General features: G+C 45.0%; 1 protein-coding gene across 1 annotated transcript in view; it reads right to left on the bottom strand.

Moving 5' to 3' along the window:
- The window catches only part of VWA3B (von Willebrand factor A domain containing 3B), a 981,637-nt gene that overhangs the window by 130,499 nt on the left and 828,896 nt on the right, over nucleotides 1–22,242 (bottom strand). The window contains exon 29 of the mRNA XM_086934174.1: nucleotides 12,297–12,468. Within this exon, the coding sequence (XP_086790300.1) occupies nucleotides 12,297–12,468 (172 nt within the window). The remainder of the gene's footprint in view (nucleotides 1–12,296; nucleotides 12,469–22,242) is intronic.

Here is a 22,242-nt window from a genome sequence, read left to right as displayed (position 1 = left end):
GCCAACCTGAAAGTGGTAGAGCACCTGAGAGAGACTATCAAACACTACTTCGTAGCAAACATAAACATAGTGAGGGAGGCCTATAAAGCAATGATCCACAAAGTAATACAATCAGAGGAGGTGAGGGATATGCAAAAAATGGCAGCCCAATGGGATAAACTTGAGGGAGAGATTCTAGAGCTAGAGAGAGATTGCTCCCTGCAGCCCTGGACTGCACCAAAGACTCACCTAACAGTGATACAGGAGGAACTCAGCATGCTGGTCATGGAAGCGGCCTAACGTACACACAAAACAAAACAAAAACACATTTACGAGTCAGGAGACAAGGCAGGAAAGCTCTTAGCCTGGCTTAGTGCCAGGGAGAGAGAACTGAACCATATACTGCTACTAATAGCCCCAGGTGGTATGCCGACCCAAGGCAGAGAGGCAGTAGCTGACACAATGGTGGATCACCAGCAGGATTTTTATCCCTCAAAACCCACTCAGATCGAGTAGGCCATGGGGGAATTTATCCATGAATGCCTTGGCAGAAAACTAGTAGGCAAAAATATGCGGATACTATAGGAGGACCTAACACAAAAGGATATCCAACAGGCCCTCACACAACTACAATCAGGGAAAACCATAGGCCCCAATTGACTCCGGGTGGAATTTCACAAAAGAATGGCCAGTGAGATTGTGGCGCCACTCCATCAAATGTTCACAGAGGCCCTCTGGAGGGCCGCACTCCCCGATGACATGGAAATGGCAATAATTGTACCCATACCGAAGGCAGGGAAGAGGAGAGACTGCTCGGACTCATATCAGCTGATTTCACTACTCAATTAAGGTACAAACATTTTTTGGCGAATAGGTTGCGGAAGGTGATACTGGACCTGGTACACCCAGACCAGAATGGCTTCATGCCTCACAGGTCCACAAAACGTAACTTACGCTGCCTGTATAACAACATGGCCATGGTAAGGGGCCTCAGAGTGCTGCTGGAAACTACCTCCCTTGATGTGAACAAAGCATTCAACTCCATGGAGGGGTCCTTCCTATTTGAGACCCTCAAGAAAAAGGGTTTTGGACCCACATTACTAAAACGGCACAGCTGCTATATACAAACCCCAGAGCCTGCGTAAAGGTGAATGGGGTCCTGTCCTTGGAATTTCCAATACTAAGGGGTACAGGAAAGGGTTGCCTCCCATCGCCATGGTATTTATGCTGGTGTTGAAGTGACTAGCAGAATGGATAGGAGTAGATGCCCAGATCTGGGGATGAAGATAGGAATCCATGTGGGAGGGGTGGATCTCGCTATATATTGATGATATCCTATTATTCCTGGCAGAACCAGAACTTTCCCTGACTCAGTGGGCAAGATATTCCTAATCTACAGGAAATACTCAAGGTTAAATATAAAGTGCAGCATGTCCCTACTCTTCCCGCTTGGCGTCTGGAGACCTCCAAGCACTCTATCAATATTCCTGAAGACAGTGGAAGGTCACTTTAAATCCCTGAGGCTGTGGATGTCCAATGGGAACAAGACGCACTATTATAGACAACCTAGCTAAATTAGACACGGACATAAAACATTGGCAAACCCTGCCGCTCTCCCTAATGGGTCGGGTGGGCCTTTTTAAAATTATTGCACTGCCCCGGTTTGCATCTATACTGCAGAATAGCCCGCATGCCATACCGCATACGTTCTTCCAAACACTTAACAGATTATTGAGGTCTCTGCTGTGGCAGGATAGACCACTGTGCATTGGATTCGCTATTTTCCAACGTGGGACAAATGAAGGTAAAATTGCACTCCCAAATGGGCGGAAATATTATGAAGAAGCACATGTTAGTGTCAGTAACGATTGGAGGTGCACACCCCTAGTTGACCAGGCATACCGATTAGACTAGGCGGTGATGAGCAAGAGGAGAGATCTCCACTCACTCTATGGCGGTAAACTGGTGAACGATGCACCACCTGCAACCATCACAGTAGTGGCTACCTGGCATAGATTAATGAAAGAGATAATGTGGGAAAGGCGATTGACACCAAAGGCCCCTGTATGGATTGGGACCAAACTGGGTTCAGTCAATGCCTTACCAGGAATGAGGAAATGAGACTTGATAGGTCTAGCTACCCTAAAGGACATAAGTGGTGTAAATTGTGTAGCTCCCTTTGAACATGATACAGGAATATAATATGGCTTCCAGCTAGCTATTTAAATACCTGCAGCTCCAAAACGCACTACGCTCCCACATCCTCTCTAGGGAAGAGACCACGGAAGAATCACCCATGGAGAGACGGCTGCTACATGGCCACCAAGGCAATCTCCCTAACTTATGGCACACTAATGATGAATATGCAGGCAGCTGAGCAGACAAAGAGAGTGATGGCAGATGGCTGTCGGAGACACAGACGATGATGACTGGAGGGATGCCCCACAATTCCCCCGAGAGGTGGCAATACAAGCGCGCCTCCACGTAATACAACTCAGAAATACTACACAGGATTTACTACACTAGGACACTACTACACCGAAATGGATAGGCCGGATATGATATGTGCTTGCGTGTGTGTTGCCAGAAGGGGTCCTTCCTCCACACGCTATGAGTCTGTCCAATGTTGGTGCAGTTCTAGACGGGAGTACAGACCAGGCTGGAAACCACAGTGGGCTCCGGAATAGACAGGCAGGCACCCCTAGTAGTACTGGAAGTATGGAGGGGTGCAGAGATTACATTATACCAGAAGCTACTGGTCAACCTGGGACTATTGTTAGCCAAATGAGAAGTTATATGAAAGGGGGGGAGTGCAGACCGACCACACTTTCAGGATTGGGTGATAGAAATTAAAAGGTGCCGAGCAATAGGAAAACTGGTGTACGAGGGCAGAGGGTGTTCCAAAAGGTTTGCAAAAGTTTGGGATAGCTGGAAAGCAGCATGACTAGCCCAGCCTGCAAAGGTGGCTGCAGGTTAACGGTGGACACTGACGAGCCGCAAGACTTAACCAAGGTCTGAGGGGAACTATGGGTGGTCGTCAAGCTATGATGAGAGGAAGCGCACTGCCCGGAACCATACCAGAAGGGACTAGAGGGATACTGTGGTAACCCGGGTTGGGGGTGGCAGTTTGAGACTGTGCGGATGTATGTTATGTTATTTGGTTTGGCAAGATAGGAACAACTGTACTTAAGGCGAGCACTCACGCACAAATATTGTAACACTTGTAACATCAATAACATTTTTGATTCACAAAAGTGCCAATTGGGTGTACGCCGATTTGATCATGTTTACAAAAGTATGCACATACTCTTTAGCACCGTTTAGTAGTGGTAAAGTGCACAGAGTCCTAATGCCAACAAAATCAAATGTCAGTAAACAGGAGGGGAGTAGGCAAAAGGTTTTGGGAATAGCCAAACCAAAGGATTAATGGAGGTAGCGCTACAACTGCAGGCCCAATATTCCTTGGGCTGTCCTGCTCATGTTTGCTTAGCTGTCAAGTGAATGCGCCATAACCTAGGAAATTCACTATGAAGGCGCCCTGCCATGGAGAAATCTCCCTTCCCTCTGACAGCTGGACTGCCACTTCTCATTTAGTGCTTGTGAAGGCATGAGAAGATTAGCAGCAATCTCATTGTAAATGCTAATCCCCAGCGAGGATGTTCGACAGTATGTAGCTTTTCAGTCTGTGCCCTTCCCTGAATGTGACAGCTCTGAGAGGAACCCGCGAACAGGTGACCAGAAGGTACCTGAGCGAAAAATTAAGATAGCACACACAAAGGCAAAAAACAAGATTAGAGCATAACAACCACAAGGGGAAGAAAGCTGAAACCATTACAGACAGGCAACGCCACCTGCATTTAAATTTTACTGTGGATGCTTAAAAAGAGGTTAAACAGTAGACACCCTTTTGCAAATGAGATAAGGAGAGGCAGGGGAAAGTGAAGCTATTTACACATTCATGTTGCATTCTAAAATGTACAGTGCCACATTAGATGATGAGGAATTATGGTGTGTGCCTCAGTAAACGATTTTCCTGGCCTTCAGTTCCTTCAACCACTATGTAGTACATGAATTCATTTTTATTTATTTTACAGTTTTGATTACCCCTCCCACGCCATAAGATGTTACTGCTTTTTACAGTAAAATAAAAATAGTAGGATACAAAGATAACAATAGTTTTGAACACAGAATAATGACTAAGTGGAGACCACATAGGACTTAACGGGGAACAAGTTAATCCAGGTAAATATAGAAGAATAAGTACTGTATGTATTTACCATAGTCACAAATGGTGAGCAGGGAAGAAGAATGGGCTCTGAGAGTTCTCATCGGTTCCCCCCAAGTTCAGCTGTTGCTATCCTAGAAAATTCTGAATGCAGCAGCTTTAGGCCCATCTGTTGTGTTTCAGAGGGAATGATCCTTTGTAGCATTAGCAAACGTTATAGAGACACAATAAGTCTAGGAGAAGTGTTCTCTCTTTTTGACTCCACTTGATTGCCGATCCTTCAGTAAGTGCTTAATTTGAGCCAGTGGTTTGCGGTGCTGGGCACCAGCACTTAACTGTCAACACCAGCGCTTATGATGTTCTGCCACATGGTGGCGCTGCATATTTAATTTAGAGACGAGCACAATAACAGTTGTTTTTGAATTCGATACACCTTAAATATTATTAATACCTGCCCCCAAACGATTCTTATAACTTTTGGGAACTGGAATAGTCTGAATTGCCACATTTGAAAGAGTGTAATAGTACTAGGTGTGTTGGTACTGTCACTGGAAGCACTGGTGGGGACAATGGGTGGTGCAAGCTGAAGTGGCTTCCTGTACGTATTTTTCCACAAATTAAGCACTATAATGCAAACCGATAATCAAGGTTCTCTAAGTTCAATGCAGTAGGAAAGGTACACTGCTCATGAAAACGTTCACAATGCAAATCCCAAAGCAGGAGATCGACAAGAAAACAACCCCAGGCACAAATGATGGAAGGCACATGCTCAAAGTGTAAACACAAACCTTTACCGCGAGAGATTCCAAGCAAAACCTTTCAATAATGCCATGACCTGCTGGCAATACAGCTTTTACGATAACAGTTATTCAAAGACAGCTGTGACTCAAAGGGATTCAACAATCACAGCCGTATTTAAATATTTCACCCTGTAGGAGGCTGAATACCGAACAACCTCAACAATATGAAGCGTTGTTAAAGAAATGTACTTACCATATGGGTTTGTTTCAGTCCAAAAAATACCTCAAGCATCATTACTCTCAAAGCATGTCAATTTCATTACACTAATGAACGTCAATCAGGTATCAGGTTTACCATCATGTACTTAGCACATGAGAAAGACCGCTTCTTGGTCATTCCAATATAAGGCTGGGATTCTCAACCATAGAATACTAAAATCTAGACAGAATTTCAGGATTTCCACAATTGATACTTTCAGAACCAATCACACACAATAAATGCTAGCTGATATTACTTGCATATTTCTTGGCAATTTCAAAAACCTGGTAGGATTTGAGAACTGGGCGATTTGATCACTAGCATAATCCTATCCTAACATACATTTAAATAATCTAAACATGTCTGCATAAATCACATACAGACTACACAGCACAGCATAGCTCGCTGTCACACTGTAGTGATGCTGTAGAGCTGAGACTTGAAGTGCCAGATTCACAATCCACACCTAATGCTCCTTCCCTATAACTTGACCACGCCCCCCCCCCGCCCTAGTGACTTGTGCTTGTTGTCTGAAGCTGTCAGTACACATGTTCAGATGTCATGCCAGTGAAGGGATTTTCCAGGCTTTTGCATGAGATATGTTTAATCTGGGATTACTGACCGCTGACCGTAGATTACCTGGCGGATTTCGCCAGACTCATTAGAGCGGCTTGCGGCGAGGGCCGTCCCAAGACAGGTGGGATCAGAGGCCCCCTGGGAATAGCCTCCCTGCCTACCAGTGACATAAGAGCAGACACGCTGCTACAGAGCCTGCCAGAAATAGTATTTTATGTAAGGTATCACTCCAGCATTTCTAAAGCAGCAACATTTGAAACTACGCTGTCAGCGAAAAGAAGAAACCTCTCAAAGATGTTTAAGAAATTACAGACACGTTAATTCTCTTTTCAAACCTTAGAGGCTGTGTTTTTTAATGACATTATAAAAATGGGGGTTCCCTCTTTCAGGGTCACCCTGATCCATCTTGCAGGAGACAGGAGGAAGGGCAGGCTTGACCCCCTAAGGCTCCTAAACTTTGGATTGGGGGGTTTCAGGTATTCCTTGTTTTAGACACAAACATAGTGGATCTCTGAAAGTGTCAAGGAATGGAGCATGGGGTGACCATAATCTGGGATGGCGAGTTCATGCAATTTCAAAACTGACCTCTTCGTATGCTTGTGATAGGTGAACCTCTTTCAGCACAGTTGGCAAATTATTTGCTAGGAAATGAGGTTTTAGATGGTCTACAAGTCATGGGCCGTCCATCCGTATTTTAAGGGCATTGTCTTACCATATACCAGATTGGAACATTTTACTTCTCGAAAGACAGCATCCAGGAATCAAGACCCACAACCAGTAGAAAGACCAACCCTAACTGAGTTATAGGATGAAACGGCGCCAGAGAGCAGGATCCTGGAAGTGTGAACACTTTCTTGTTCAGTCTCCCCCTTCAGGATACAATCTTTGGTACTCCTGCATGGTCGGGTTGCTTGGCTCTGGTCCTGGCTTCCTGGTTCCTTTGGCATCTGTTGCTCTGGTTTGTGCTGTTTTCTTGCTTCACTCCGACGTTGCTGGGGTCGGGGCTTGTGGGCTTTTGGTCTGGGTGCTATGCGCCCTTGGGCCGTTTCTTTTTTCTGCTGCTCCTGCCCTGCTGCTTGCATGACCTGGGTGCCTGTTCGGTCCTCTGCCGTGTTGGCGCCTGTTTTTTTCTGCCTTCTGTTCCTGGTTTGGGGGCTGCTGGGAGTTCCCGGTTGCTCTGGGCTCTCGTCCTGCCTTGTTTTCCCTCCCTTTTAGGGTTGGGGGTTTTCTGGGGTTGTGGCCGGTGGCTCTGTCCCCGCCCTTGTTGGGCTTGTTCGTTATTGGTTTCCGGTCTTGTTGGCCTCTCCTTGGTTGGTCGGATTTAGGCTGGTTCTTTCTGGGGGTGTCTCTGGCCTGTGGTCTTTAGGTTGGCCTTTAGGTTTAGGTTGGCCTCCTCTACCCCGGCTGTTCTGGGTTTGGTGGCCTTCCTTGTTTGGTTGATGGCCTCCTTCCCTGTGGGGTTTTTGGCCTCCTGGGGATTTTGGATCTCTTTCCCCTTACCTGTCTCTTCTGTTTGGTTGGGGTCTCGGCTCCTCTTGGGCTCTTGGGCTCTTGCTACTTCCAGGGCCTCCTAGGAGGGGTTTTAGTGGGTTTTCTCCTCTGGATTCTCTGGGGCCGGGTCATTCGATTTGGTGGGGTGGGCCGGTTTCTGGCCTGTGCTTTCCTCCTTCCTAGTTTGGTCTTGGTGCTCTGTTGGCTGTTTCTTTCTTTGGCCTTCTTCGGTGCTGTCTCGGTTTGCTCTATGTATGTGTGGCTGCCGGTCCTGTGTGCCTTCCCGGTGGTTCTGGGCTTGGCGGCCTTGTCCGGTGGGTTGCTTCGCCGTGTCCTTTGGGCCTTGGTTCTGGTTTCTCTGGCTGGCGGCCTCCTTGTTGAGGTCCTGGCCTTTTGTTGGTCTTATGTACTCCCGGTAGGAGGTGCAGTATTAGGGTCCCAGCATTCCTCTTATTTTTTTTTGTCGGGAGATGGTCATCTCCACTTTGTAATGAATGGGACGAGGACAACGGGACCTGGAGTAATGAAGATTACTGGTAAGTAATAGAGCATTTCCGGGTCCCATCAGGACTTTAAGGCTGTAGGCACACCGGCATGGCCAGTATGCTTTATGGGAGTAGTATGACTGGGACTAATGTTATTAAGATGACACAGCAAGGTGCTCACCAAGGTGAAATATAAAATTGTACGCACTCAAAGGTATATAATTAATTAACCCCAATCTAGACTGACCTGCTTTAAGAGGTCCTCCCACAGTGCGGCAAGCTGCCGCAGGTAACAGCTTGCCAGAATTCTTGTTGTGAGGAGGTGTTGACAGCAATCCAGGTATACAGAGCTGGTGTGGATGAGTAATTCTTCCGCCTGGCATGCCTGCACACATCGCGCTACCAGAGACTGTCACCGTCAATCAGAGAATTCAAAGCTCCACACAAAAAGAGTCCCGGTCAGGGGCGTAGCTTCAGGGGGTGGGGGTGTTTGGGGTGTTACACCCCCCCAATAACTGCTTTTTCAGTTAAATAGTTGGGTACATGTGCTTTCAGTCTGGTATTGTGAGGTGTCTGACTGATTTCACCAGAAATGTTTCCATACACACAGACACAAACGCGCACACACTCTCTCCCTCTCTTGGTTTTGAAAGTCCTCAAAAATGTTGACTATTTTCCAATTTATTGAGTTTTCTCTCACTTACTAGCTCTACCAATCCGCATTCCTCTCCCTTTTCACTTCCCCTTAAGCCCCTCTTGTGAGTTTTGCTTGTCGTGTAATGTATTTTAACATTATATGCCAGCACGATTGTAGAAAAAGTTGCAGTACTCCACCTGCCCCCCCCCCCCCCCACACCCCCCACACACACCTCCAATCTTACTGACCAAGCTACTCCCCCGGTCCTGGTATGTTCATAGTCTGATCTAAACAAAAATGTTGCATAATCAAAGCATTCCTAGAACCCAAATGCTGATATACTAGGAGCCCTGGCAGAATCACAGAAGCTATTATCATTAAGAGAAAGCTGCGATAAATTGTCACCTCACAGCATGGTGCGAAAATGGGCCAAGTGGAGTTTTTTGCATCAGACATGTAGATTTCTGAACAATCACGTCCCTTGGACAAGTTGGTATTTTATAGCACTGTTACAGTGGTTATATAAATATTGTTTCCAGTTTTCCATTTCTAGTGATATTTACAGATAACTACAGACACAAAAATATTAATTGTCCAGTTTGTATTTATTTCTAAACATGGAAAGAAGCAGAAAATATGGCTCCCTGGGGAGACATGCACAGGAATTTAAAAAACACAGAGTTCCAAATCCACAGATGAACATGTGCACAAATTTAAACTATTATGCTCAGACTTTCCTATGTGTATTAAGGTTTAATAACATAGCTGTTTTTAGCACTAAAACTCATCAAGCCTCAAGTATGAGCGTTTGTTTGGTGCTTAAATGAATGCAGGAACATACACGTTGAAGCTTAATTTTTTCACAAGATAGCAAATCAAATTGGAGAAAAAAAGAAAAAATGAGTAAAAATAAGTGAAAAAACACACCATGAAACCAGGAGCCCTAATTCGAAATAGAAAATTACTCTTTTTTGCGTCTCCATACATGGCTTCTACATGCAGCTTTTTCAAGTGCGTTAATTATATGAACATGTTTTTAACAGAACCAGATCATAATGTCATTGTGAATGTAGCATGATCAGGGAATGTCCATGTACATGTGCACGAGATAGAGCTGGTCTGTTGGAATAACCTTTGTATTTGGCCTCTGCACTGTAGTGCTATGCTTTTATCATTACTCTTGCTCCGAATAACATGTTTTATTGTGCCGCAGAACACACACAGGGCTTTAAGTGGGCCGGGTCTCACCGGTGCCGAGCACCGGAAGTTTTTTAAAGGGGGCCTCGAAACAGGTTCTCGATCGGGCTCTGTTTTGTGCCGTGGCACAGGCGGTCCGTTATTTCCTGGCTTGCAGTGACAGCAGGCACATCATGGTGCTCACACTGCTCACTTTTCCCTAGTGGAGAAGTTACAGCATGGCGTCATGCCGAATGAGCGTTACAGGGGAAGGGAAATCCTTTAAAGAGTCATTTTCTCTCTGGATTTCTCTTCTCTTTTTGAAACTCAGGAGCAGCAACATTGTTGTGGTGTCACCAGGGCTTTAAGTGGAAGCTTTTCTAATATCATATACACGCCATAGTTGCTGCTTATTTATGTTATGCAACTAGCTACCATTGACAAAGCCAATAGTCCTGACTTGTTGTAGGTATGATGTTACTTGTTGTATCATATATCTGGATGCAATGACAGAAACAGCAAAATACAAGTTGGACGGCACACTATGATAAGCACAGATTTTTAGTTTACGTGTTTTAAGCCACACTCTTAATGGCATTGGCCACGCCCTTTTGAAGGACCCCCCAGTTTTTTCCTCCCACTTAAAGCCCTGAACACACACATACATACACACACACACACACACGTTTTCTCCTACTCTCTCTCTATCTTTTTTCCTCACTTGTAAACAGAGTGCATACCTTTACTTTTGTGGTTTCAATATCTCGAAAACTGTGTATGTCTTTCATGTACAATCACAAAAAATGGTAATTAAGATTGGCACATATGTGTCCATCACTCTGTGTGCTTTCCAGAGAGGCCAAGCATTAGATGAGCAAGTAGTCTGAAAACCTTTATGATTCACTGACAGGCACTGTGAGGTACTGGTACTGCATTCAGCCTCATCTCCTAAGCACTCTTTCTGGCCTCGTCATCAACCTCCACCCCCACCCTGAACTCACCCACATACTAAGAGACTACTCATTTCACAGTATGCACCATACAAGGGCCATATGTTACATGAGAAACTACAGAAACACAACTCATGGAAAATGCAAATTTTCTTAGGGAATGCAAGATGAGGTCAATGAAATAAAACATGAGAAAGTAAACAGGGACTGATCAACTGACATGAATTACCTTAAGGGTTTTTACAGTTGTTGAGAAATTGACCAGGGTTTGGTTTTGGCTTTATGGTTAGGGACCTCAATGAGAGATCAGGTATGGATCTATTTTATAGTCAATTTTCATTTATTGTGGGATCTGAAACCTAGAAAGACCTGCGCCACTTATAGCCCTGCAGAGGGGGTTACAAGTGGATTTTTCACTAACTGTTGGTGAATGGATTTTCCCCTAGTGAATTGAGATGTATCACCACCATCTGAAATCCCGCCATCTTCCAAAAGGTGATAAAAGGTGTTTGCACCAAGTACTGCCTTATCTTACTACCAAGAACAAGAAATTGCGACAGACAAAGATTTTGGTGATCCAGACCCTGCAACCACCTTCTGTGTTGTTGGAGAAATATTAAAATCCAAAATTTTTCCCACGGGGGACAGGTTTCGCGCTTGGGATAGTGGGATAGAAATCCATTCTTTGCAAGAGTTTTCAGCTCATCCTCTTTTCATTGTGTGATAGTGGCTCTTAACTGGGTGCCCATGTGATCCATGGAGAAAACGTGTGTCAAACGATGGAACCATGGGAGCTGGAATGTCTGCTAACCAGTCCTTTAAACAAACTGATCCTAACAGGTACTGAGCACTTACACTTTCATTTGAAAGGCAGAGTACCTGCACTTCTCAGTGGGGGTTCATTACTTTTAGCAGGAGAGTACCACCACTTCTCAATAGCACACAGGTACTCTTGGCCAGTGAGTACCCACACTCCTAAAATTCTATTTCAACCACTGCTGCTAACAATCTACTGCCCTCAAACGATTTTGAAGCTTTGTGCAAAGTGCAGTGCTTGTATTCACGTGATGTGTGCACCTCTGCGAGCGAACCAACCAATAGGCAGGCAGCTAGCAATCACAGGGAACATACTCTGGATCCTTCAGTTAGCATGGTGCTAAGCCATGGTCTCAAGACTGCTAAACGGCTTCGGTGTACAGTTCAATCTACAGACATATTTTGTGACACAGTGTACCCCAGAAACAACAGCAAATTGGAACACTGACATATAATGACTGGGCAAACCTGTACTGATGTAAGCATAGGCAGGGTCAGTATTATAGGCAGCACCACTTGAATTCTGCAACTCTGCGGCAACTGCACTTTCCACATAAATATGAATTTGCCGCATTTGCCACATAATCCATAATTTGCTGCATAATGTGCAGGCTTAACCCCCAAAAACTTTTTTCTAGCTCAAATGCTTCAAAAGTTATTAAACATGTGATGACATGGTTTGCTAACTAGTGAAGGCCCATCTCAAAGGTTGACTGAACACCTTTTGATTGGCTACTGGTGTATTTGAGGTTTAAACTGGTACTAAATAAGTGTAACCTTTGCCCACAGAGAATGTATAAAAAACACAAATTTATGAAGCAATACTATCACAAATTGGGCCACATTAAGCCGCATAATTTTCTTTTTCTTGTTGCATAATTTAGTCAACCCTGCTGCATAATTTGGGCCTTCCCTGTACATAATTCAAGTGGCCCTGAATTTAGGATAACAGTGCTACTTACCTGCTTTCCCTTGTTGTGTCTCAGTCTCTCGTCGGCCAGCAGGTGTCAGCCTTTCGAACTGCTTCAGAAGTTCCATTTGCTTCTGTAGGATCTCTTTCTGCACTTTTAACACACCACTGCCACCTCCATGGGCCTTCAAGGATGCCAAGTCCTCCAGACAGGCTTGAATTTTCTGTTTATTTCGAAAGTCAGGAAGAAATGTGTGTTACTGAGATGTTTTAATCTCTGGGCCTAAACGAACATACTCTTAAATAAATAATGAAATTCCGAAATGAACATGAAAAACACTTCAACTTCCTTCCATCATATTATTGTTGACTCGTAGGTAGCATTCGCAATACAGCACATCATCACATATTTATTAATTGTATCTATATACTAGTCAATCTGTAGCAGGTGGCTCAGTAGACTAATGCATCCACTCTTGGTATATGTGTTGGACCTCTAGATCACAGATTCAAACCTCGGAAGGTCTACTCAGTATTTTATCCTTCTGAGGTCGATTAAATGGGTACCATTGAGTAGGGTTACAAAAACATACGTTATTTCAGCACCAAGATAATCTTACGGATGAACGTGCGCTTTGTAAATGCAAGTTATGTTACTTTTGTCTTAACAGCAAACACTTTTATTACATAAACTGTTGCCATTTTTAAAATATTTACCCCACTATATCTGTGGATATGTCTTACAAAAGAAAAGTGACATGTTGTCAGAAGCATGAAAATACATAGCGCCTCCAATGACAAAGGAAGCTGCACCATATATTTAGTAGGTGGTGTCACCTAAATTAAGGAACTTACTTTTTGGTACAACACTCTGAGATACTATGGGCCAGATTACAAAAAAATTATGCAACGTAGAGCAGCAAGCAAAGTTGCTCCGCTAGTGGAAGGGATACAGCAGAGATGCATCATTTCAACTAAGATAAGGCACATTTCTGCTGTCTCATAGAGCTGGTGCACTGCGTGCTGCCTAGCATCAATGCAGTAACCCTTGCACCACGGTGATAGGGATAGAGATGGGATACCCCGCTGCCCAAAAACAATCCTTGAAGGAATTTTCCTCTTTCTATGTCTGCTGCAGAATGTGCAGCACATATATAAAAAGTAAACAGCAAGGAGAAATAAAGATATTTCTTCTTGAATGCCTGCATAGCTTTTAGACACATTCCCAGGTTTACTGCCTTTAGTACATCTGGTAATGTGCCAAAATCCATGGGTGGGTGCATGGGAACGGCCCCACTCCACCAATGGAACGCCTCCCAAGTGCAAAGTAACGCAAGGCAACACTAAGCATCATGCAGCATGCAAAGCTACGCACATCAGCTTTGCGTGGCTTTGTAAATCACAAAAAACATTTTGCATCGGGGCTGGGCCAAAAAAAGTGGCACATCCACAACACAAAATGTCAGTAAATCTGTCCCTTAGTTTTAATAATGAAGAGCACACACCCCAAGGATGGGGAGAGGGTGTGGCCAAATGGCTAGAGCAGGCAACCTCAAAGCGGGGGAACTGGGTTCAAGTCTCCGCAGGGACACTCAACATCCTGTGATTCTGGCCAAATCACTTAATCTCCGTGTGCCTAACAAAAAAATTTATGTTTCCGTCTTTAACATAACTGGTGCTCATGTAAAGTGCTCTGATACATCCGGATCGAGTTTGTGCAATATAAAACTCCAACAAAAAAAAAAAACTGTCTCATCTAGTGTGTTTCTGGCTTTTATCAGTTTAATATAGACCTAACCAGATCAAATTAAAACTGGGCAATAGTGAGTATGCTAGCTAAGTATGGTTTTGTTATCACTACTGCAGCTTGGATACTGGACCAAGGATTGCATCTATAGCTTGGGCATGCTAGTATCTCAGGTTTCTGAATACTTTGCGTCTACATGATGGGCCCGATTCACAAAGGCAATCTGAGAAAAAAAGTATAACTTTATGACTTTCGGTATTCACAGAGGTCATTTACGAGTTGTATCTTTACGTCCACAGTTGGGCAGAATCTTTGCTCCCGGGCCGTACTTTCAGCACCTGGACCGTACTCTCCGGCTTGGGCTATACTCTCTATCTCGAGCCGTACTCTTTGTCTCAGGCTAGATGAAGTGTAATCAATGGGCCGGAATACAATTTGTTACAAAAAGGGACATTAGGAACGTGTGATAAATGGTAGAGGCGGTCAGGAAAACGAGTTTGGGAAAAAGATGTGGCCGGACACTACTTCATATCACAGAAAAGTGTGCTCCTTTGCATCATGGTACATGGTACATGGTATATGCAGGCCATGATTTCCACTCCCCTCAGTCCATGATCTGTGCTCCTCTCAGTGTTGACTGTAGTTTGACACTACATTCAACATGGTACATGGTACATGCAGTCCATGATTTGCACTCACCTCAGTCCATGATTTGCGCTCCTCTTTGTTTTTAAAATTTTTTTTTTTAAAACCTTTATTTTATCATTCAACACAAGATACAAAAGTAACCCTGCAGCGGCAGGGGCCGGTACCACATGCATGTAACACGGATCAGTAATGCCAGTAACACAGCTCTTCAGCCGACAACCCATGGGTCCGGCAGCGGTAAAGATAGTCGATGTATCGGAAACATTTCGAATCAAGGATATGAATAAGGTTTCATTTTATATTTAACCCCCCCCAGAACGAGATAAAGACGAAGATACAGGATAGCCGGAGCTACACATTCGGAGGTATAAAATATGCGGGTAGGTGTTAAAAGCAGTCGTGGATCAAAATAGGCCAACAGTAAAAACGCAAGCGCAAGTAAGTTCACTAAGGGTAAAGAACTAAGCTACCTATCTATCATCACAGCCACCCACTCCATAACCCGCCCACTCATATACATCAGGATGAAACCGAAAGTTATCGCGACCGGACCCTGCGAGAAAAAGAAAAAGAAAAGGGGCCATAGAACACAACAAAGGCAAAATAACAAACCCCCCTCAAACCCCCCACCTTGCTGTCCTGCAATGGCTACGGCCTACCCCACTAGCAGCACGCCTGTCGCCCAGAGGAATACCCGAAAGAGAGAAGAGAAGAAAAAGGGGGCCATAGAACAAAGCAAAGGCAAAATAACAAACCACCCTGCACCCCTGCAATGGCTACGGCTTAACACACTAGCAGCGTGCCTGTCGCCCAGAAGCATCCCTAAAAGAGAAAACAGCGGAGGAGGAGAAAGAATATTACACACTCCCGGACTCCCCTCCCCCCCACCAGATGCGACCCCCTGGAAACAAATTCAAAAGAAAGGGCAGCGAAATACACAATCAATCCGGGGAAGTACCAAACGTACCACCCGACTCCCGCAGTTCACAGGTCACAATCCCAGCAACCGATTACATTATTGTCCCGTGTCCTGAAAAGCCCCACAAGTTAACTCTGGCCAGTACTGGAGCAATTGTAACCCAGGCCACAGCAGCAGTGAGAGCGGTAAAGCTTCCATGGAGATTCAAGTCAGTACGAACAAGCCAATTAAAGGATAAAAGTTCACAGTCTACACAAAACAAGCGAGGAAAAGCGTGGCAGGATGATAAAACTCTCCAATAGTCACAGGTGATCTTGTTGAGGCAGTCAAGGTTGTCCATAGTGATGTTCGGCGAGATAGGGCTCAAGCAGGGAACGCTGACAATGTTCACGGGCGCGCAATCTGTATTATAGGAATCCGCAGCGCCAAAGGAATCCGGCTCCTGCACAGGGACCTCAAAGTCGGATATACAATGTTCCGTTGATAGCACTGCTGGCTGCGATGATGGCAAAAAGCCACTGTCCGGTCTCCGGCAAAGATCGTCCATCGTTACAGACAGTGCCCGGTAGTTGACAATGATCTGTGAGTGGAGCGCTCAAATGGCCGCCATTACGGTGTGCAGCGGTGGCGTGTCTTTTGTCCCCTCCATCTCCTCTCGCAAGCAACAGATCAGGATGCAAACCCCCGGAGGCCGTCTTCTCCGGGGTAGCAGGCAAATCTGGAGCGGACACCAACAACGGGCGCTCTCACCTCACGATGTTGCTCCTTCGCCGCTGATCAGGGCTCCCGTCCGCACCCCCACGGCAAGCTTACCGTGTCTCCAGGCGTCGGATACGGGGCCAGCAAAACGATGTGACACGCCGTAGCGTGTGTGTTGCAGGCAGGACACGAAATCGCCGTCAAAAACCAGGAAGAATATATCTCCGTTCGGGATACCGGACAAAGCCCAAGGTTTCAGCCGATGTTGTTCAATTCCAGCCTGGATGAATTGAAAATCGAGGCCCCGGCTTCAGCTCCGGGGTAGGCCGAGAATGAAACATGGCATATATCTGTCACTCGGTATGATAAAAAGTTTGGGATTGCACCTTCAGAGTCAGCTACTCCTCACACATACAGGAGTCCAGTGTGAAATCAGGATAACTTGCAGGATATACAAGCTGCTGGTGGAGGTCGGCGGAGCCGGGAGCTTAAGCGGCCATCTTGCTTGCTGGCGTAGCTCCTCCCCGCTCCTCTCAGTGTTGACTGTAGTTTGACACTACATTCAACACTGAGGGGAGTGCAAATCATGGACTGCATGTCCATGATGCAACAGAGAAAACTTTTCTGGGATATGATGTAGTGTCCGGCCCATTGATTACACTTCACTCAGCCCGGTCCGGAGAGTACAGCCCAGGTGCGGAGGTACGGCCCGGGTGCGGAGATTTGGGCCCAACTTTGGACATAAAGATACAACTCATGAATGACCCCAGTGAATACCGAAAGTCGTAAAGTTAGACTTTTGTCTCAGATTGCCTTTGTAAATCGGGCTCGATGTGTTTTACTGTTTAGATATCTCTACCAGTGCAGTGCCGTGAAGAAACAACTCCTCAGCTGATTACTCTTTTTTTGTGTGGATTTGCCGCCTTCCAGAGGGTCACTTTTTCACCCAGCACTCTGTCACTGTATCTGTCAGCTCGTACTGGCTGACTCCCCTAATGCAGCAAAGAGAAGCTAAAGTGGGCCAGATGTATTGTTGATCCACTCTGAACATTGTACTGGTGCTGCGTCGTCGGCTATAAACGGAAATGCTTTCCTGAATGACTGCCCTCTTAACAAATCTCTGGGCTTGTGACAGCCATCGAGTCTACCCTCCATTTCTGGGTTTATAATTCAGGGCCTGATTGAGAAAAAGATTCAGGAAGATTTAAATTGTGGATTTCCTCAGAGGGTTCACATACATTTCCAAATGTTTGAGGATTCAAATACATCCAAAAAAGAATATGTTGGTAATTTTGCTAAAATTGTACCTGGACAACCACACCATATTCCCAATTGCTACCATTCCAGGAATTGTTAATACATACACAGGGGGTTGAGAGAGGGCGATTTGGGAACTGGTTGGACGCAGGCACGGAAACAGTGGGCTCACTATACCGAGATGGGAAATTACTCTCCAAACAAAGACCTGCGAGAAGAGTATGACGTACCAGCAGGGTATTTCCTACAATATGGCATGATCATAGTGAAGGTGAAGAAACACTGGCGAGGACAGGGCTCGGAACCCCCGAAAAAACAAAATTGTCAGTTCCTCAATTCCCTTGAGAACACTTTCAGGTCTCTATAGCACACTCTGGGGGGGGCATGAACTCACCAGTTACCCAACTGAGAGACAAGTGGGAGTAGGATCTGGGTATGTCAGTAACAGATAGGGATTGGTTTGAAATGCTGGAAGTCGCCCCGAAAATATCCCGAAATGCACACTTCAAACTCATGCATAACTATGTCTTACATCAAGCTTACCTCACCCCTAGATGCTTTAACATCTTCTTCCCATATATCCCACAAATACCCTATATGGCACCCAGAAGGTCAGATATGCTGCACATGATATAAGGCTGCCCACACTTGACTACCTACTTGATAGGGATAATGCACTTTCTGGCAGACATAATGGACAAATCCCTTGATATATCCCCTAAGATGTGTATCTTGGGCATGTATCCCCGTCCAGCCAAACACAGGTTGACATCCTGATTTGTTGACACCCTGATTTATTTACCTGGCATTGGTGTTAGCCAAGCGATGTGTTTCGATACATTGGACAGCCCCCCATTTACCGCAGGTAGTAAAGTGAAAGCTGACCTCATAAACTGGGTCTTACTCAGAGAGGCCCATGGGAGGGGGGGGCACTTGCGTTCTCTAGGGCTTGGGAAGCATTAGTAGAGGCAATAAAAAGAGGGAGCGAAGATGACAACAATGAGGACATCCCCATGGAACGAACACATCCACGCCCACTAGACCAGCTGACAGACCTTGAGGGACTCCAGGTTTGACATTTTTCTAATAATAGGTCACTCCCTTCATACTAGACAGGGTCACACATCACCTGAAGTGCCCAGAACAATCAAGCCACTCAATGGAATAGAAGCCACCTCACCTCACATACATAATCACGAGTTGTTATTTGGATGGGGGCACAATGGGAACATGGGTAGGGAGGGGGTGATAAGGTGGGGAAGTTTTGCTTCTTCTGTTAAAACTTGTTGCCTGATAGGTCCACTATGTGGGCGATTATTGCATAAAAATCGTTATTGATATTTGGAATCTGTGGTACTTATAGTTGAGGGCCCGGAGCAGAGAAGCCCACTGATTGTACTCTGCATGGGGTATTATATAGATAACTGCAAAGGAGGGCTGCAGAAAGGGCCTACCATACAAGTTTGACCCTGCTTCAATGTATTTGCACTGTGCTTATGTGAAACTCAATAAAATCTGTTTAAAAAAAGGAGGAAGGACCACAGGATAAGGTAGTTTCTTTACAAGTGATTGGGGTGATTTGTTTTACAGATACTTGGACCAACTTAAACTACTTAGAGATGTTAGGAGCAACAAACAAATCAAGAGCGCTAAGGCTGACTACTTCAGACTCTAACTGGATCAAGCGCCTAACTGCCCCAAGAAACTTTTTGAATTGGTCAAACAGCAATCTGAGGTAGGTCCAAACCACTCTAACCCTGGTAGCAGCCAACCCTCAGGCAAAAAACTTGCTGTTTTCTTCACTGAGAAATCAAGACTTATCTCCATTGACCTCGCCTCTAAGAAGGCTCTATTGCCTTCCTTCAGGACCGCATCAGCCCTTCACCTCTTAGAAAAGCGCACATCTACCAGCCTGAACACCAAGAACAATGCGTCATGGGGCACATTTACCCCATTTAGTGAAAAAGACATCAACAAGATTCTTCAGAATTTCAACCCATCCAACCACTTCAGTGACCCCTTTCCCCAGACCATCTTCAATGAAATCATGAATATACTCAACCCCACCTGGACAAGGATTGTAAATGCTTCTTCGTCACAAGGCACGATCCCCGACTGCCTAAAAGCAGCTCAAGTATCACCTTTACTAAAAAAAAAAACGCAGACAAAGCTGATCTCAATAACTTCCTCCCTATCTCCAACATCCCCAACCTAGCGAAACTCCTAGAAAAATGTGTACAATCCCAACGATGTGCTCACATAGAGAATTATCAACTCCTAGACCATCATCAATCTGGCTTTCGGAAGGGGCACAGCACTGAATCAGCTCTCACTCACGTTATGGATGACATTTTAAAAATTCTTGACCAAAATTAATCCTGCCTCCTGATCCTCCTTGACCTTTCCTAAGCATTTGACCAGCTTAATCATGACAACCTCCTATCTATTCTGAAAAACAGGATGGGTTTTCCTAGTCAGGTTCTACAATGGTTCTCGTCCTTCCTCCACCACAAATCTCAAAGAGTCAAGGCAAAACACTCTCTCTCTCCCTGCCCTCTCCAGTACTCATGGGGGTCCTCCAAGGGTCCGCCCTACCTCCTATCCACTTCAACCTTTTGTTGGAACCGTTAGCTAACTCACTAGATTCCACACACATGCTCTTATATATATGTATGTGCATGATACACAACTCTATTTGAAAATCTCATCCCTAAAAACATCATCTCACTCAACACTACCCTAACGTCTACTCAAAACTGGTTAACTGAGAACTATCTCCTGCTCAACACCAAAACTGAATTCCTGCTCATCTCCGCTCCAAACCACTTCCCCAAGCTAGACCTTTGGCTGAGTCACCTCACTGCTTTCAAATGCACTCCTCTCATAATAGACTCAGCCAAATCTCTCTGAGTTACCATGGACAAGCACCTGAATATGAAAAATCATATCAGCAATGTTTGTAAGGGAGCAAACCACTTGATGAGGACACTCAGAAATATCAAACCTTTCCTTCCACAAAATGATTTCGAGCAGATGATCCAAGTGCTTGTCTTGCCGAGGCTAGACTACGGCAGCGCTACCCTCTGTGGCCTTCCCAAATACACCCTGGCTCCACTAAGGGCATCACTGAACGCTGCAGCTAGACTGGTTATAGGCACCAAACGAAACAAGCACATATCCCCAGTCCTAAAATCTCTTAAATGGTTGCACTATGAAGCACAAATTCAGTTAAGGATTGCCGTTCTGGCGCACAAAGCCCTTCACTTCAAAACTCCCCGGTACCTTGCGCAAAAACTTGAAGTATCATGCGGTGTCAGAGCCTCAAGAAATGCCAATACTTGAAACCACTCATCCTTAGCAAAAAGAGAACTTGTCACCGAGCCACCTCTGGCACTGCCCCAAAGATACAGAACTCTCTTCCACCGTAAGTATGCAGAATCTCCTCAACAACAGTGTTCAAATTGGAATCCAAAAGATTCCTAATGAATACATTCTTACCTTAAGTGGGCTAGGCTCACCTACTCGAAGACATTGCTTCTACTACCATTGTACCATCATTTGATACTGCTCTTCTTTACCGCATACTGTGACCCCCTTCATTGCCTGCTTATACCGGTTTATTGTACTACCCTCCATGGTGCAATTGTCCAGTACTCTGGGATCATTCCTGTTTTCCTACTCCGACTTGATGTCAATATTGCATTTATGTCCTTCCTTCCATCCTAATGTAAAGCGCTCTGATATCCTTCGGAATCTTGTTCGCGCTATATAAAATTGTATAAATAAATAAGTAAACATTGATGACTTTCAGGTGTTAAGCGCTAGATCAGTTGTGAGTGCCTACTGGAAACTGAGCCCCTACACCATTATCTGCTTTGAAAGTCTAGTCAATAAAAAAATTGCACATTTTCGAGCATGAATGGCAAAGGGCATACAATCAAGGGCCGAATTACAAAATTTCCATGGGTGATGTTCATTTTCCCCTTTGGGCTATTTATTTAACCCAATATTCCATACTACAATGTAGTACTTTTTGGCTCCATGGATTTTTGCTGTGCTCCGTGCCATTTTGTGCTAGTAAAAATCAGTGGTAATAAAGTGTCCACATGGACAAAATACAAACATAAAGCCCCATTTATGAGGCCTCTTGCGGCACTTTTGCGCCACTGGAATGCCACTTTTTTGACGTTCTGGCGGCGCAATTTGCAGCTGTATATTTACAAAGCCACGAAAAGCCACTTTATGTGGCTTTTCATGGTCTTGTAAATATGTGCCACTTTCACGCAGAACACTGATGTGGGTGTTGCTGTGGGTGTTCACATGCAACATCCATGAAATCTGAAGCATTCCCAGATTTACGAGGAATCGTACACCTGGGAATGCATCAGATTCTAACGCCACCCCAGGGGTGGCATTGGGAAGGCATAACAAGGAGAAATGTTTCATTTCTACTTGTTTTTTTCCTTTTTCTATGTGTGCTGCATTCTGCAGCACACATAGAAAGATGAAATCGTCTGAATTGGTTGATTTTGTGCAGGATGGTGACCCTTCCTGCAAAAAATCTATCAGCCTCGCAAAGCAGGCACCTTTGCACCATGGTGCAAGGAGACCTGCGTTGGCGTTTGACAGCCCATTGTGCGCCAGCGCAGGGAAAATTAGCACGAATACACTGTATCTTATAAATATTGCGCATTCCTTCCCTTTTCTTTTGATGCAGGGCAGTGCAGC

Source organism: Lissotriton vulgaris, chromosome 8, assembly GCF_964263255.1.
Source record: "Lissotriton vulgaris chromosome 8, aLisVul1.2, whole genome shotgun sequence".
In the NCBI taxonomy this organism is placed as follows: domain Eukaryota; kingdom Metazoa; phylum Chordata; class Amphibia; order Caudata; family Salamandridae; genus Lissotriton; species Lissotriton vulgaris.
Note: the sequence above shows the minus strand (reverse complement) of the source record. Positions and strands in the feature narration are given on the sequence as shown.